At 49.2% G+C, this 15,704-nt stretch overlaps 1 protein-coding gene across 1 annotated transcript in view; it reads left to right on the top strand.

The window, feature by feature from the left end:
* Positions 1 to 999: 999 nt before the first annotated feature.
* GALNT2 (polypeptide N-acetylgalactosaminyltransferase 2) overlaps positions 1,000 to 15,704 on the top strand; it is a 216,683-nt gene continuing 201,978 nt past the window's right edge. Inside the window, 1 exon segment of the mRNA NM_001261355.1 lies at positions 1,000 to 1,137. Coding sequence (NP_001248284.1) covers positions 1,012 to 1,137 — 126 coding nt within the window. The 5' untranslated portion in view covers positions 1,000 to 1,011.

The following is a 15,704-nucleotide window of genomic DNA, read 5'->3' as shown; positions in this document are numbered from 1 at the left end:
ACCAAGGTTAACAGATTCTGTTACAAGACAGATCGTTTTCTTGTATCATTAAAGATGCTTGGTGTGCTTTTTAAAGAAAGCAATGAATAAGAATGAAAAGATTTTAAACAATATCTTATTGCTTTCTTTCTTCTTCATTTCGCGTTTATTGAAAAGAACAACTCTACCATTGATAGCTCTGTCACCCACAGAAAAATGTTCTTTTGAAAATTACCTCCTCAGTTCCTACCTCAAAACCTCCACATCTGCCTAAATAGATAAATAAAACCGATACCAGCGGGTCAGGAATGTTTTGCTGCAAGATTAGTGAGAAAACTGCAGCAAGCAGCAGCAAAGTCGGGTTCAGGCGGGCGGTTTGCACCAAAAACTCAGGTCAGTTGACCAATAAGAGCAAGCCCGTTAAGGGTCTGAGGTGGCCCCAAAGACCAAGGCTGAAGAGGTGACAGTCTGGGGAGGAAGCGCCGGGGCCACTACCGCCCCCGTAACCGAGAGGCCCCGTGTGCGTGAGCAAGGCTCTGTGCCCACGTGTGCGCGCGCTCCAGACGGGTCCCGGGGCAGCCACCTGTCACTCACGGGGGAGGGGGCGGCCGGCGGGGGGAGCACGCTGAGGAGGCGGGCGGGCGGGCTGGAGGGCGGCCGGGGGCGGGGCGGCGCCCAGGCCCTCCCGACTGAGCCCGGCGTGCTGCAGCCATGGAGACGCGGCAGTCCCCTCCCGCGCCCCGCGCCCCGGCCCCCGCAGCCGCAGCCGATTGGTCGCCCTTTGCTCCCTGACCCCCCTCGCCGCCTCCGAGGCCGCCGCTTCCTGCTCGGGCGCCGCGCGGCGCCGCCGGCCCGGGGCGGAGCTCGGGCGCCGAGTGCGCGCCGCCGCCAAGCAGTAGCCCCGCGCGGGAGGAGGAGCCGCCGCCGCGCCCTTCCCCTTCCTCCGCTCCTCCCCCGGCCCCCACCGCGCCCGCGGCCGGCCCAGGCAGCACTCGCGAGCAGCGGCGGCCCGCCGGCGGCCGAGTTAGGAGAATGCGGCGGCGCTCGCGGATGCTGCTCTGCTTCGCCTTCCTGTGGGTGCTGGGCATCGCCTACTACATGTACTCGGGGGGCGGCTCCGCGCTGGCCGGGGGAGCGGGCGGCGGCGCCGGTAGGAAGGTGAGTGGAGCGCCCTGCCGCGGCCGGGCCCCTGCGCCCACCCCCACCCTGCGCCCCTGTCCCCTGCCCGCTCCGCGCCGCCCCTACGCTCCTCCGCCCAGACCTCCGCTCGAGCCGCCCGCCCCCGTCCCGGGCCTCCGCGCCAAGTGCCCAGGGCACGGGTGCACCCGGCCCCTCTGCGCACGCCGGGCTCGGAGAGGGCGGCCCCCGCAGCCTTTCTCACCCCTCCGCCCCCTCTCGTGGACGTCACCCCTCTCTCTGTTCGTCGTAATTCGAGTCTTGTCCGGCCGCCGGGAGCCCCATCCCCTGCCGTTGGAAGTTTAGGGATGGGGGTGTTGGGAAACACAAAGGGGGTGGGGAGGAGAGGAGAGAGAGGCGACCGCCTTTCCAACGCGTCATGTACAGCGGGAGAGAGGAGTCCAAGTTTCTTTTCAGCCCTTTGATACCAGCGGCTGAAAATCCTCGTCCCTTTCCCCCTGTCACTCCGCGGGGCGTGGGTTCCCTGTTTCTGCCACCTTCTTTGCCCTTTACCTTTTGAGGGGCAGGGGCGGCCACTCCCGTGCCAACTAAAGCCCCAGGGCCCGTGCGATCCGGGGGCTAGTGCGCCCCTGCGCCCCGAGCGAGGGCAGTCCCGGCCGTCCCCTTGCGGTCCCAGTGTTACCCTCTGCCCAACCGGGCACCCGGCCCTCCCTCGCGAGGAGCCGGACGTGGCCTCCTGCGCTTGCATTTTCCATCCCCACTCCCCGCTTCAGGGAGAATCCTTCTTCTATGGATGTGTGTCTAAGCTGCTCCGGGGGCCGAGTGATCCGGCTATGGGGACCGTGTGAGCCGCTCTGCGGTTCCGCGCCCTCGTCCCGCCGCTCCGGCTGGCCGGGCCCTTGGCATTCGGGAGGATGCTGAGCGCTGAGAGGAGCCGGGACGGTGCGGTCCTGCGGCCGGCCGGGAGAGCAGGGCGTCGGGCTGTGGGCTGGAGCATGCCGGCTGGGGACGTTTGTAGTGTTTTACTGGCTCCTTGGCTTTGAAAGCAGCGTTCTCTTTTCCGAATTCCTCCTCGTTACTGTGACATTTAGTGTCACCGCAAACCCAGGAAATTCTGAGTTAATGGAGATGGACAACGGGTGATTGGGTTGGAACAAGAGAGTGGTATGCTGAAACAAGCCAGAGGGAACTAACTAGATGAACAGACTTCAGTTCTGAAGTCAGACCCCTAAATGTCCACGCTGGGGTTTGGCTGCTTCAGAGGCTTTTTCTTTGCTTCATTCATTCATTCATAGCCGAAGATGTTAGGTGGAATGAGTGCCTTATTTGGTTTCTGGTAAATTACATGGATTTGTGAAATAAAGCCGTCTTTCCACGTGCTGAATCGGCCTAGCTTCTGAGCTGACACTGTACTGTTAGCGCTGTTTTTGTAAAAAAATGGTATAGGTAGTATATGTATGCGAAGACTTGGTTTATTCTTGAACAGCAAAGAACATGCAGCCATCAAAAGTCGTGCAGTCCATTCAAAGATATAATCGTGTCAAACTGGAATGATTTTTTAAAACTTTGTTTCCCAGTAAACTGTGCCTTGGCCACTCTGCATAGCCTGGTGTGCTGGTGAGACCTGGCAAAGCTTTCTGCCTTTCATGCAAAGAAAACCAAACACATTAAGCCACCCTTGGCGTTTCTCTTTCCTTAGTCTGCCACTTTCATTAGTACACGTGATTAGAAAGAGCAAACCTGCTTGTTCCCCTCCCGGAGGCTGATTCCTCACTCTGGTGGGCTTCAGTTGCTGGATGGTGTGAGGGGTCTTCCATGCAGAAGGCTTCCGACACTCCTGAAGTGTGTGATTCTTAGTTTTTCTTTCTTTTTTATTTTTTTAAAGAATTCCTGGTGGCAATATGGAAAGGTACGGAGACCAGGTAGAAAAAGTGGGGGAAATGAACAATTACACATAGATTGGTGATTTGGGATTCTATTCTTTCTGTCAACGAACCATAAAATTTAATCCTAGCCCTTAGAATGCTTTAGTGATTTGTCAGTTGAGGAAGAGGTGTGTAAATGCAATAGCTTTTGAAATTGCAGTGGAGGACTCATTAACTTTGTGTGGTGGACCCTGGGAAGATGGTTTCTGAAGGGGGTAAATAGAGCCCTGATCTATAGGGCTGACCTATAGGAATGCCTGATCCTATAGGAAATCGTGATCTATAGGAAAATGCCTGATCTATAGGAAAATCGTGTAGTCCTCTTTCCTCCCCAATTGTTTCCATGGATTTAGACACTAGAAGTGTCTCTAAATTTAGTTCATTCTCATACCAAAAAAAAAAAAAAAAAGCACGTGGTTTGTTTGGCTTGTAAAGCATGGACATAAAAAAAGATAGCGGGCCATGCACAGAAAGGCAGAATTTAAAAGCTCGCTATAGTTTTTTAGAGATAAGCGGACCTATATTTTTCTCTTGCCTCATACTGTTCAAGTCAGGGCTCTCATTCCATATTTAGCCAATTTCTGCACATCCTAACGTTTTTCACAGGGTACAAGGCTGCAGTATGGGGCTTTGGGGATCGTTTGAGGGGAGTCCAACTAGGATTTCTGCTGCTTCAGCAGCCCAGCCCAGGCTTGTCATTGTGTGCCCTGCCTGTTAAGTAACTCATCACAGAACTGTTATTCTCCACTTGGCAAAACCCAGAGAGCCAGCTCACCTCAGATTGCAGGTTTAATAAACTAAGCAGGAGGGAGCGCTGAGAACCAATCTCAGGCACTGCCGCACAACTCAGGACTCAACACCCAGGTTGAGGACATGTCTGTTAAAGCAGTTTATGCAAAATATTGTTTAAAATTACATTTCATTTACATTTGTGTCCATACCCTTTCCCCCCATATTTTGCTCTTTCCTCCTAAATTGATGATTTGCACTTCAAGGGTTCCTTTCCTTTGAGCTTCTTAAATGCTTTAAAATTTTAAGCATGTTAAGTCTCCCCTGGGCTTTGGTATACTGGCAGTGGATGGAGCCGCAGAAGAGTGGAAGGGATTTCTCTGGAAATGAAGCTGCCTGTGGGTGGAGTGTGGCTGTTTAGGGTGGAAAGGGAAGGGTTTTCTCTCTGCTGTGTGTGTGTGTGGAGCCCGAGACCCCTGCCTGTGCGCCTACATGCTGGGAGGTAAGGGACAGTGTTAGTTGAGGGACATGATCCGGAGCCCCGGGAGCCTGTCCACTTTGCACAGTAGCATCACCCTTATTCCCTGAGCTGGCACAAGTCCTGTAGCCCTTGCCCGAGAGTCCAAGTGTGGGGGACTTTAGGTGGGATCTTCTAGGAATCGGGGGGGAGGCGGGCAGGTTATTTCTTGGAACAGTGAAGGATCTTGCCGGGCTAGACCATGGTACACATGGAAGGGAACGTTAGGGTGTAAAGTTGGAGAAATTCAGAACTAAATTGTAACGGGCTTCAAATGCCAAGCTAACTTGTTGGTTCTTAATTTGGGAACCAGTAATGTTTCTGAGCTAGTAGTAGACATTCAAATAAAGGGAAATGGCACAAATCCACTTACTGGCGTTGAGTGAGACCTAGCTGTTTACCTCTTTGTGCTTAGTGACCTTCACGGATGCATTGAACCTCTCTGACCCTCAGTTTCCTCATCTTTGCTGTGGGAATAATCATTCTTACCTCACGGCCTTGTTTGGAGAATTAAATACTGTTCGTGGGTACTGAATAACTGCTATCTCTAAAAGAGGAAAATGAAAAAGTAAAAGCCTGAATATCCCCTTGAAAGTATAGTGAACCGGGAATCTTAAGTTCACGATATTCCTGATATACTTCTTGCTTTCTGGAAAATGGTTGTCTTTCTTTTTTTTAATCCCTCATCCCCACCTCTGAGATTGATCTGAGTGGTTTGTTTGGGGTTTGGGCTATGAATCTTAAATGCTGTTAGAGATGGACTTTTTGGGAAGCTGTCCATGCCAGCTCTCTCGTACCCAGTTGTGGTGTCAGAATGGGGATCTCAGTAGTGGGCAGCCATCAGGAATGTGGGTGGAGGGTACAGCTTGCCTTGGTGGTTAGGCATTTGGAGTGTCCACCAGTGGGTGGACGTGTCTGAGTAAGGGGTTCCTGTAGTGGGGTCCCAGGTTCTGAGCTCCACCACTCTCCCTCTGTATGCCTGCCCCTTTTGTTAGAAGGGCAGGTCGCTGTGATCACTGGAAGCATGCGTGACTTGAGGTCGAGCCTGGGACCCTCATGTGGTTTAATGGGTATCAAAAATCTGTGAGCGTGTCTGGGTGGGTGCAGAGGGGCACACCAATACCACTCCTTGCCACCTATCATCAGTTTGGCGTTTAAAGAAAGTCCACTTGAAGTGAGAGTTTGAAGTTGACATAGGGAGGACAGTAGCAGGGAAAACCACTGTGTAGCCAGATCATCTGACAATGTCACTGGAACATAAATTTCTCTCTTTAAAGAAAATAAAGTTTCCCTATTCTGGACTGAAGTTGTGGCTGCCTCCGGGTCAGCAAACATAATGGAAACAGATTGTGTGACTGCTAAACAGTGCAAAAGTAACGAGCTCTTCCCTAGACCCTTGAGCAAAATGGAAAAGCTGCTGCTACACCCAGCACGGAGTGGGCTCAGCTTGCCCAGGCTCTGCGGACCTTGGGGTGGGGGACACCTGGGAGGCTGGAGAAGGTTTTCTGAGTCCTCAGGCCCACGGTCAGCTTCTCCACCCTAGCTCCTGTTTGGATGAGTGATGGGTGAGTCGTTGGTTTCCCATTTGGAACAGAGGAAGAGGTGGTCAGAAAAACGATGGGAGAGGGGTGGGGGAGATCGGGTCAGGGAAGACGTAGTTTCTTCTTGCTACTGCTCATGTTTTTCAGGGCTTTGGGGAGAGGGAAGTCAGTTTGGGAAGATACTGATTTTAGTGTCAGAGCAGGCAAGGCCACTGTTCTGCCTAACTTCTAGCAAGTCCAGAGGCAGTGGGCTTAGTGAGAGGAGGTGTGGTGGGGCGGGGAGTGAGGCTGCCTGGGACAGAGACAGGTGTATGCAGGAGTTGACTGTGAGGCTCTGGCTGTGATCCCAGGAAGGGAAGCTAGGTATTCCTGGGAAAAGCCTGTGAAGTCTCCCGGAGCGCCCAGCCGAATTCACGTGATGAGAAAACACCCAAACCTGGCCAAGTCTGCGCTCCCGGTTCGTTTTTGTGCTTTTGTCCTTGCGAAGCCTCTTCTGGAAGCTCTGTGTGGGTGATGCTGAGCCGTGCAAGTCAGTGGATATGCAGATGGAAACACAGTGGCATAGCCATGCCACACACATGTAACAGTGAGGCACTTCCATGCTGGTTGGCACGTATGCCTTGTCTTGAGGTCCCCCGAGTGCCCTCCAGTTCCTAGCTGCCCTGATCTTTCCTTGGGATCTCTTTCCCATGTTCAGCAGTAAAAGGGTTGAATCCTGCCACTTGAGGGGCCTCTTGGACCCACTTCTGTGCCTGTGCCATAGTGAATGTGCTGATTGTCACCCCTGAAAATGTGCCACTTGGATAGAAGGAGGCCTAGCCCCACTTCCATGATGGGAACAATCCCTTTTCCCCTTGAGTAAGTCTTCGATTTGGTGTTACTGTTGAGAGTCCTGGTTCCACCATTGTAATCTTGTGGCCTTGCCTCTAGACTGCCTTATGGGTGAGGTGTTTTTAAGGAGAAGGGATGTCTTGGTACTTCCATATGCAAACCCTCCTGAACGGGTCTCGGATAGACTGGGCCTGGCGGGGAACTCTCCTCTCTGGAGAATTACATTGAATTCATTGGTGTGTGCTCACCAGTGATCACTCCTGTCCTTAGAATGAAACTTGACCTTGTTCTCTTAACAGTGTGAAGATTCCCTCACCTTGGGCCTGTGCTTGATCTTCATGATGAACCCAGTGTGGAGTTGGCAGGAAAGCTGTCTTCAGATTACCTGCCTAGTCCAGAAAGCCTCTCCCACCTTTTTCTATTGTAAATCATGGAAATAAATGGGAACTCAAGGCACTAACCTGTCTTCCCTGATGGGCGCCCACCTTTCTAGGGTTCCCTGCTCTAAGCAGGTGGCACTGTGCTCCTGCCTGGCTCTTGCCTCCTGCAGCACAGGGTGAAACGCAGGCATTTTTGCACTTAGTCATGTCTACTAGTACGGGCCCCAGAAGCATGGGGTGTTTTCTATGGATTAGGTTTCTTAGCATGCTGAAATGTAGATGACAGTGATTCATCAGGGCCGGATTTGGAGAAAAACAAAAACTGTCACCTAGAATCTCACTCATAGGCTTACATTTAAAAAGCTTTTCCAGGCTTTTTAAGTTAAGTGACTTTTCCAAGGTCGCAGACCTCACAGGTGGCAGACCCAGGGTTGTCTGGTGGAAGCGATCTCGTCAGGGCCTCTGGAGGCAGTGGGGTTTTTCTGCAACTCCTGGCCGAGGGTTTCTGGCAGCCATCAGTGAACCTGGCTTACTCCTGCTCCCTGGGCCTCCCATGTCCCTTCCTTGCCTCGGCAGTGCCCTCGTACTACGGCCTCGTTTGGAACGTTCCTGGAAGGCATCTTGGAGCAGATGTGCATTCGGTAATGCTTTGATAGTAGCGTTGGTCTGTTTTGCTTTTATTTTTTATTTTTTATTTTTGAGACAAAGTCTCACTCTTGTCACCCAGGCTGGAGTGCTGTGGCACGATCTCGGCTCACTGCAACCTCCACCTCCTGGGTTCAGGCGATTCTTGTGCCCTAGCCTCCTGAGTAGCTATGATTACAGGCGCCTACCGCCACCCCCGGCTAATTTTTGTATTTTTAATAGAGACAGGGTTTCACCACGTTGGCCAGGTTGGTCTTAAATTCCTGACCTCAGGTGATCCACCCACCTCGGCCTCCCAAAGTGCTGGTATTACAGGTGTGAGCCACCACGCCCGGCCGCTCTTTTCTTCATTTTTACCTTTTGCTCCATGGAATTTGTGTTCTTACCTTCCAGGCCTCTGCCTCTCTTGAAGGCAGCAGTCCTCAGCTGCCTCTTCGGAATGAGCAGAGATTAAAACTGGCTCTGGTTCTTTTCACTGATTCTTTGAATGAGTATCTCTTGAGACCCTCCTATGTGCCAGGCACTGCTTGAGTGTTTGGGAGTGCATCAGTGGTTGTAACAGACATGAAATCCTTGTGGTCTTGGAGCTTTCATTCTAGTGGGGAGCTGTGGGGAGCCAGACAGTAGATACAATGTCAGTTACGTGGCGTGCAGAAAGGTGCTATATGCTGTGGAAAAAACAGAGCAGTGCGTGGGGATTAGGAATCAGGGCGGAAGGGTAGTTGCAGTATTAAAGTGGTGATGACGTAGGCTCCTGGGGAAGGCAGGATTGGAGCTGAGACTAAGAGGGAGCCATTGTGGTTCCCTCGGCTTCATTGGCAGCCCCTGGTTTCAGCTTTGTCCAGCCTCTTTTTCGGTGATCTCTCTACTCCTTGGTTTCTTTTGCTAAACAAACGAGCCAGTTTTCTTTCCCGAAGGATGTTGCCTTTGGTTGGCTAGTGGTGGAGTTTCCCTCCATGCTGTGGACATCTTGGTCACCTGTTCTTGTTCTGGTCTCCTCGATGAGGCACGAACACATCCTGGTTAAAAGGTTGTGTGTACTGTCATAATTGCCTCCCTTACTACGGACCTGCAGCTGCCCGAGCAGTTTAATTTGCTGATCAGCTTTGTAGAATATGCTTGTGGAACAATCTCATTTCTTGATTCCTGAGCCGACTTCTGTGAAGCGCCAAGCTGGATTGGGTCAGTCATTCATTGTTAGGTGCACTGTGGAAGAACACTACACATTCTTAAAGTGCTTTCTGCACATATTGCTGTTTAACGAGGAATCCCCCTAGGTCCCTGTGCGCTTTTTCCAGGACAGGATTTCCACTGTGATGTGATTTTTGGGAGTTGCTGGGGGTGGGAGTGGGGGTTGTTGATTCATGTTTGCAGGAAACCAGAGATCAGATGCCTGCCTGGTACCCGGGCTTTGGAGATGGGGGTTATTTTTGGCAATGTGGGTAACACTGAGCTTCTGTGATTGATAGTATTGTACTTGGGAACAATAAAGTGGAGATGTGACTTCATCACCCACAGCCACTTAGGGAGTTGGAACTGTGGGAAGTTGTAGCTGGTCCTGGTTCTCAAGGTGAGGGCATGCAGGTGCTTTTCATAGAGGCCATTCTCATTTATGAGGGGTCATTAGATATTTTATGGGATTGGTAGTTACCAATCCCATAAAACCATTGAGATGGCTAGGCACCCAGCGTCCAGTGTACTTCTGGATAAAACAAGTGGAGCATTTACATGGTGGCAAAAAGAACAGGTAATTTGAGAGGCCTTCGCATTCAAGAGCGGCCATCGAGGTTTCTTCCTCTCTGCGTCAGAGACTGGCCCAGGGAGTGAACTCTTTTCTTCCTGACAGGGTGCTGCCCTAGAAAAATGACGCACTTCAAATGAAGGGTCTTTCTTAGCTAAATTGCCCTGTGAGAGCTTGAGGAGCCAGTGCAAATTAAAGGCCTGTGTTTTGGAGATGCCCATAAATTAAGTACTCTGTTATCAGGATTTGGGTAAGTGTAGATGACTGTTGGGTGGGGGGATTTGTATGGCTGTCCTGGATGATGAGAGGGTTGGCCTAGCCTGGGATGCCTCCCAGTCTCATTGTCTTACTCCTTCCTGCCTCTAGGGCTTTCCCCTTGACCTAAATGTTGAGCTTTTGATCTGTGACCTTTGAAAGGCCTGCTCTGCCGCACTGTCCTTCCCCTCCCGCCCTTGTCCTGCCCCATCCCCTATGCCAGAGAGCTCACTTTGTTGTCTTCTTGTCTCACTTTAGATCATCACTAATTTCCCCTGTGTCTGGAATACACCTTTTTCATCAATTCTGAGAGGCCATTATTTGTCAAACATGCCATTATTTTGTGGACCACTAGGAAAGAAAAAACACTGTCCATTGAACTGTGACACAATGGGCTCTTATCAGTTGGCGTTCTTATTTTCTACTTATTGAAAGAGCTCTTTCAGACTGAGACATCGATTTTTCCATATATCACTCTCGGGCATAGATAGATACAAAGGAAAATATAAGTGAAATACATTGAGCAAAGTGTTCTAAAACTTTTTCAGAGTCCAAGCACTCTGAGTCACTTTTTGACTCAGATGTTAGTGCCTATTTTCTTCAAACAGAGTCATCCACTGTGCCACCAAGAGCGCTGGTGATGTAGCATTTCCTAAGGAAAATAATCCATAAAAACACTGAGAGCCATTGGTTCTGGACTGTGAAGACAGCTTGGCAATTAAGTCGAGGTAGCCAGCTTTTGACTCTTCTGGGAATTTTGCCTAACTCCTCAATTTACCATCCATTCCTATCCCACCGTGATTTGTTTTTTAGGGATTAAGAGTGCTTGCTTCATTGTTGTTTCTGGGATTCTCTTCTAAGTCATTGATGTGTATGTCCTGCAGATTTGGATGATTGAGCATGGGCTGGTAACAATGCATCATGGGCCTCGTCCAGCCCATAGCATTGACGACATCATTGATCGTGAGCCGCATTCCAATTGGGGGTGGCTGAAAAAAGGGCATCTTAGAATTGACCAATTACAGCCTTTCCTTTTCTCATGTGTCACACTGCAGTTGGGCCTTCCTATCTGCGGGTTGCACATCTGCAGATTCAACCAACCTTGGGTTGAAAATATTTGGGGAAAAAAATAAAAAGTAACACTACTAGAATAAAAATAACAGATTTAAAAACCAATACAGTATAACAACCATTTACCTAGCATTTGCACTGCATTAGGTATTATAAGTAATATAGAGATGATTTAAAGTATAAGGGAGGGTGTGTGTTAGGTTATATGCAAACATTACACCATCTTATATAAGGGACTTGAGCATCTGTGAATTTTGCTATCCTTGGTCGGGGGAGTGGGGTTCCTGGAACCAATGTTGAGGATACTGATGGATGACTGTACTTGCTCACCTTTATAAGAACTCGGCTTCAAGCCTTCTGTCACTGATAAAGAAGACTGGGAATCCTCCTTTTAATGTGTATGTTTTTACCTGTTTACTCCTGAGTCCCAGAATCCACATCAACCGAAGTTCTTCTTCTGGTTTTTATTTTTGACAGAGCAGCTGATGAGCTGATGAGTATGAACCCATTCAGAAACATTTTTGAGCTTTTTTTTTTTTTTTTTGTGGTAGGGTTTGGCTCTGTCACCCAGGCTGGAGTGCAGTGTTGTGATCATGGCTCACTGCAGTCTAGACTTCCTGGGTTCAATCTATGCTCCCTCCTCAGCCTGCCGAATAGCTGGTAGCACAGGTGTACGCCACCACACCCAGCTAACTTTTTTGATTTTTTTTTTTTTTTTTTTGTAGAGATGATGTCTCACTATGTTGCCCAGACTGGTCTTGAACTCCTGGGCTCAAGCAGTCTTCCTGCCTCAGCCTCCCAAAGTGTTGGGATTATAGGTGTGAGCCACTGTGCCTGGCCTTGAGCATTTTCTGTACACAGGTTACCAAGTTGAATGCTGGCATCTGCAGGGGAACGCTTACAATCACTGAACAAACGAACATATTTTGAGAGGGAGACTTTGGTTTAAAATTAAGGGTAAGTTGAACAAGGACTGAATAAGTAGATGAAATTAAGGCAGTTCCTACTTTATTAGTGGTTATATTATTCAAAAATCCTTATTTTTTGAAGAACAATACAAACTGTGGATACAATGTATCATATTTGGGGGAGAATCATGGAGGAAGCCAGATGCGCTATTGAAGTTGACCAGTGGATTCATGGAGTTCATTCTACTGTTTTATTTTTGTGTACTTCTGAAAAGTTCATTTAAAAAATTTAAAAAGAGATTTACTGATGTATGCAGCATAAATTAAAGAAGTAGCTGAAAACTAGTATTTTTGTAAAAAGCAACTGTAAGGGTTTGTGATCGCATTAGTCCAGAGGTGCTTCGGCCTCACACCTCTTCTGTAGTTTGGGATATTCCACAGATATTTTCATAGGGAGCTTCAGAGGTCACGTTAGATCCTGGCTTAGTGCCTATATCACCAGGGAAGCAACATTGGTTGCTGTTTCTTCTGTGAGGAGTATCTACATTCTTTGGAAATTGCTAATCCTGGTGCAGTCTCTGGTGGTAGAGAATGAGCTCAGGTGGTCTGTGAGATCACTTCTGCCTAAGCAGACTGCCCTGTGGACCAAAGACCCTGTTACCCACCAGAGTTCACTGTAGATGTTTTATTTCATTTTATTTATTTATTTTAGAGTCAGGGTCTTACCCGGTCACCCAGGCTGGAGTATAGTGGCATGATCATGATCATAGCTCACTGCAGCCTCAAATTGCTGGACTCAAGCGATTCTCCACTTCAGCCTCCCAAGTAGCTGGAACAACAGGCGTGAGCCACTGCGCCCAGCCAGATGTTTTATTGTCTTGACTACACCATTCTCATTTGCCAGGCACCTCTTTATGTTCAGTCTTTCTGCCAGATTTTTCACTCATGCTAGGCAGCTTTGCTTGCGGTTATAAGCTGTCCTTCAGGAGCTGTGGATGACTTAGGAAGCTGAGTGGGAGACCATTAATAAATATGTGTTAGTCCTTTTTGTTCTCCCAACAAGATATTAATGCTAAAGGCTATTTTATGTGGTATTTGTAAATGAGAGATTTCAGCAAATTATGATACTGTGTGTCTTCTGTAAGGTATAATTCCTAGTACTTCAAATTTATTTCAGCTTTGTCTCTGAGATGTCTGGAACGCTTTAGAGCCATTGCTCATTTATCTTGCTTTTCAGCATGCCTGGGAGAATGAACAGCTGGGGAGAAAAGAACAGCTTTTCTTCCCACATTCACACACAGTTTCTGATGGACCCGAAGGTTATTAGCCTGCCCCACGGGTCATGCAGTAGCAAAGTTGGGACTAGAATTTCAATGTGCCTTCACCTGCCTAAAATATGGCTCTGGAGAAAGTCAGCCCTGGCTGTCCTGGTCTTAGAGCTATGGTCTCTGAAACATCAAGTTACAAATAGCAGGTTTCCCTTTTGCTGATGCAGAACTGCAGCTTCAGGCTTGGAAGGTGCTGATTACTGGGGCTGGTGATCATCTACTAAATCTTTATTGAAACTGCTGATGTGGATGACCGAGAAGCAGAGAGCTGGGAGGAGAATGTAATTCAAGTCTGGGTTCTTGGGTGGTCTAAGCTCCAGGCCTGAGGCTGGCTGTCATGAAAGGAACGTAACTGTGGCTGTCCAGGCCTCATAATTGGGCTCATAGAGGCAGACAGGGGCTCATGAGGAATGTCCCTATGCCAAGGGCTGCTGAGGCTCGGCCTCTGTCTGCGCTTCATTAACTTAGGAGCTCACACGTTCTTATGGATCAAGAAGTAATCTGGGTCACTAAGCATTTGCCTAGGAAGATGTGAGTTGGGTGTCCTTTGTTTTAGAAAGAAAAGGAATAGAGGTAAAGTTTCCCCTCCTCTTGGTAATCAGTGTGACTTGGCATATGTCATAATTGCTGTAGTATTTGTATCTAAGACATAGGTTTTATTTTAGAGTATTTTTCTCCTCATCTGGCAGTGGAGAGTGTGTGGAGTCATTTTCCTTGTGCTGGCCCCAGAAGGGTATTTTTGATGATCTAATAAGGATCTAATTTTTTTTTCCAGTGTTGCAAAGCGCCGACATCATTATCAAATGTGCCGTAGTTGTTTGGAAGCAAAGCTCTTATCCGCCCTATGAGTTATTATTTTAGGTTACTGTAGAGAAGGGGACGCCTTGGTGGAGGACTGATGTGTGTTCAGAGTCAGAGCTTTCTGCAGAAATTCAAGTCCTGTTGACCTAGGGAGCAGGCCTTGACGTCAGGCCTGGTGCATGAAGCAGTGTGATGTCCCAAGCAGTGGTTGCTCTGACCACTTGCCCTTTAGGTCCTGATGCCAGAGGGAAGGTCTAGCATCAGCAGGTTGCCAGGGTGACTCTGTAAATCCATACTGGGGGCTTTGGAAGCAGTTTTGCCTGTTTCTGGCCGTAGCCTTGTTTGACGCAGAAACCCAGGAGGCTTGTGCATGGGAGCTCTTGGTGGACAGCTAGGTCTGGGTGTCTTTCTGGGGCTGCTGTGACATGGCAGAGAGGATGCATAGCACATGGGCCACTGGCCTGGGCTCCAGAGCAGACTCTGAGTGTGCATTCTGGCTTATCCAGTTAACTCTGTGGCCTCAGGCAAGTCACTTAACCCTTCATTGCCTCAGTTTCCCCATTCACCTATCATCAGGTTGTTCAGTGATGAATAAATTAGTTTATGTAAAATGCTCAGAATGGTGCCTAGTACATACATAGTAAGTGCTTTAAAGTGTTAACTGCTGTTGAATGTTAACTGTCACTTTAAAGGCGGGGAGGTGTTGACACGGGTTCTTGGGGAAGCTGCACCAGTGTGCTCTCACACCACATGTGACACGTCACAGGCATTCACGAGCCCAGAGGCTCCTGTTCCCCCGCCAGAGCCAGCCTCCTCTGCCAGGTTTAAAGCGAACCAACCTACTTTCCTCGAAAGCGCCTCCAGCCTCCGCAGACCATGCCTGAAACAGGCGTTCCTAGGTAGGTGGGTTGTCTTGGAAGGAGTGTGAGGATGAAGGGGCTCCTGCAGCCCTTTGCTTCTTCCTCAGGTGGGGAATCTGAGCCCCAGACAGCATGAGGAAGCTGGGCAGGGTCCCCCAGCCAGCTGGTGTGAGGACCGAGTGGCCCCTGGCGGTCTGCAGGTAGCTCTGGGGCAGAGCCCTTTCCCCATCCAGTGTTCGGTGGCCAGCAGATTATTTCCCAGTTCCACCCATAATCTTTTTCAGCTCGTCTTTGAAAAATTATACGGGGATATGGTTTTTAAGTGCGTGCTGTTTAATTTTTTAATACTCTTATTGGCAACTGAATTTTTCAACATCTTGAGCTGTTAACTATCTGAATATAGCGTGTTATTTGAAAACTTTTCTGCAAGGTTTTAATTAGTAAATGTTCTTTCATTAGTTCAGTTTCTGGCTTGCTTTTGAAACTGTAGGTGAGTGACAAGTGGAAGACAAATTAATAATTGTGGCAATGCAACAAAGCCCCCCTGTGAGGGCTGAGGACTAGTTCTGTCAGTTAGCAAAGTGTTCCTGTGGCTTTGCTGATGGCTCTAATTAAGACAACTCACAACTGGATTGCAGATCACTAGATACACTCTGTGATGATTTTAAGGAGGAATAACCTGTGTAAAAACCCGGATGTTTGGTCATGATAACCATGACGAGGAAGGATGGCACAGTGCGTGGGAGCCTGGCCTGTCACGTTAGACCAGGTTCACATCCTGCTGTTACTATGGAGTAGCTATGGGACACTGGCTTGCCTTTCCTCATCTGGAAAAGGGAGTTAGTGAGCTGGTGAAGATGATGCTGACGAGCTTAGTAAGGGCGTTTATTTGTGCTTGCTCCCGCTTCCCGCAGGTACTTCTGGGGCCGGTCTGGCTCAGCTTCTCTGACCCAGGAGGGGTCTTTCTTGGAGCAGACCTGTAGGTCATTAGTGACATCAGGTGTGAATTTTTGGACTAGGAGTGTCAATCGGGTGCAGGGGCCCGTGGTGAGGCAG

The sequence above is a fragment of the Macaca mulatta genome, chromosome 1 (assembly GCF_049350105.2).
Source record: "Macaca mulatta isolate MMU2019108-1 chromosome 1, T2T-MMU8v2.0, whole genome shotgun sequence".
Lineage (NCBI taxonomy): Eukaryota > Metazoa > Chordata > Mammalia > Primates > Cercopithecidae > Macaca > Macaca mulatta.
The sequence above is the reverse complement of the archived record's forward strand: the minus strand, read 5'-3'. Positions and strand labels throughout refer to the sequence as shown.